The 534-nt window shown below is 65.0% G+C and overlaps 2 protein-coding genes across 2 annotated transcripts in view; both read left to right on the forward strand.

Annotated features, from left to right (window-relative positions):
- Window positions 1–387, forward strand: part of TTC36 (tetratricopeptide repeat domain 36) — an 880-nt gene extending 493 nt beyond the window's left edge. The window contains 1 exon segment of the mRNA XM_031062421.1: window positions 1–387. This exon segment is cut by the window's left edge and continues 52 nt beyond it. Coding sequence (XP_030918281.1) covers window positions 1–198 — 198 coding nt within the window. The 3' untranslated portion in view covers window positions 199–387.
- Window positions 388–474: 87 nt separating this feature from the next.
- TMEM25 (transmembrane protein 25) overlaps window positions 475–534 on the forward strand; it is a 2,401-nt gene continuing 2,341 nt past the window's right edge. Inside the window, exon 1 of the mRNA XM_005427575.2 lies at window positions 475–496. Within this exon, the coding sequence (XP_005427632.1) occupies window positions 475–496 (22 nt within the window). The remainder of the gene's footprint in view (window positions 497–534) is intronic.

Raw genomic sequence — 534 nt, forward strand, 5'->3', positions numbered from 1 at the left:
GTGCGGCGCGGCCTCATCCACCGGCTGCAGGCGCGGGACGAGGACGCCCGGCGGGACTTCGAGCGCGCAGCGCGCTTGGGCAGTGCCTTCGCCCGACAGCAGCTCGTGCTCCTCAACCCCTACTCTGCGCTCTGCAACCAAATGCTCTGCGAGATGCTCGGTCGGCTGCGCAACCCCGATGGGACCGGGAGCGACTGAGACCGGCAGGAGATGGGCTGGGTAGAGCCGTGCTCCTGAGCTGGCCCAGGCAGACACGTCCTGGTGGCCAGAAAAGGTCCACCTCAAGTGCCAGAGCTCCTGTTCCTCTTCTTGGCTAACAGGCAGGGACGGGAAAGTACCAAAGCACTTTGCTGTGTTTGTCTCGCTCTGCTCCACCCCGAATAAAGCTCCCCCTGTTCCCAGCACCTGGGCTCTGCTTGTGGCATTGCAGGAGGCATTGCGGTGTGATTCCCAGGCGTGCACCGCCCCGGTGAGATGGGTGGCGCGGTGGGCGCAAGTCTGGGCCCTCTTCCTTGCAGGGGGGAGATGGGAATC

The sequence above is a fragment of the Geospiza fortis genome, unplaced genomic scaffold (genome assembly GCF_000277835.1).
Source record: "Geospiza fortis unplaced genomic scaffold, GeoFor_1.0 scaffold183, whole genome shotgun sequence".
Lineage (NCBI taxonomy): Eukaryota > Metazoa > Chordata > Aves > Passeriformes > Thraupidae > Geospiza > Geospiza fortis.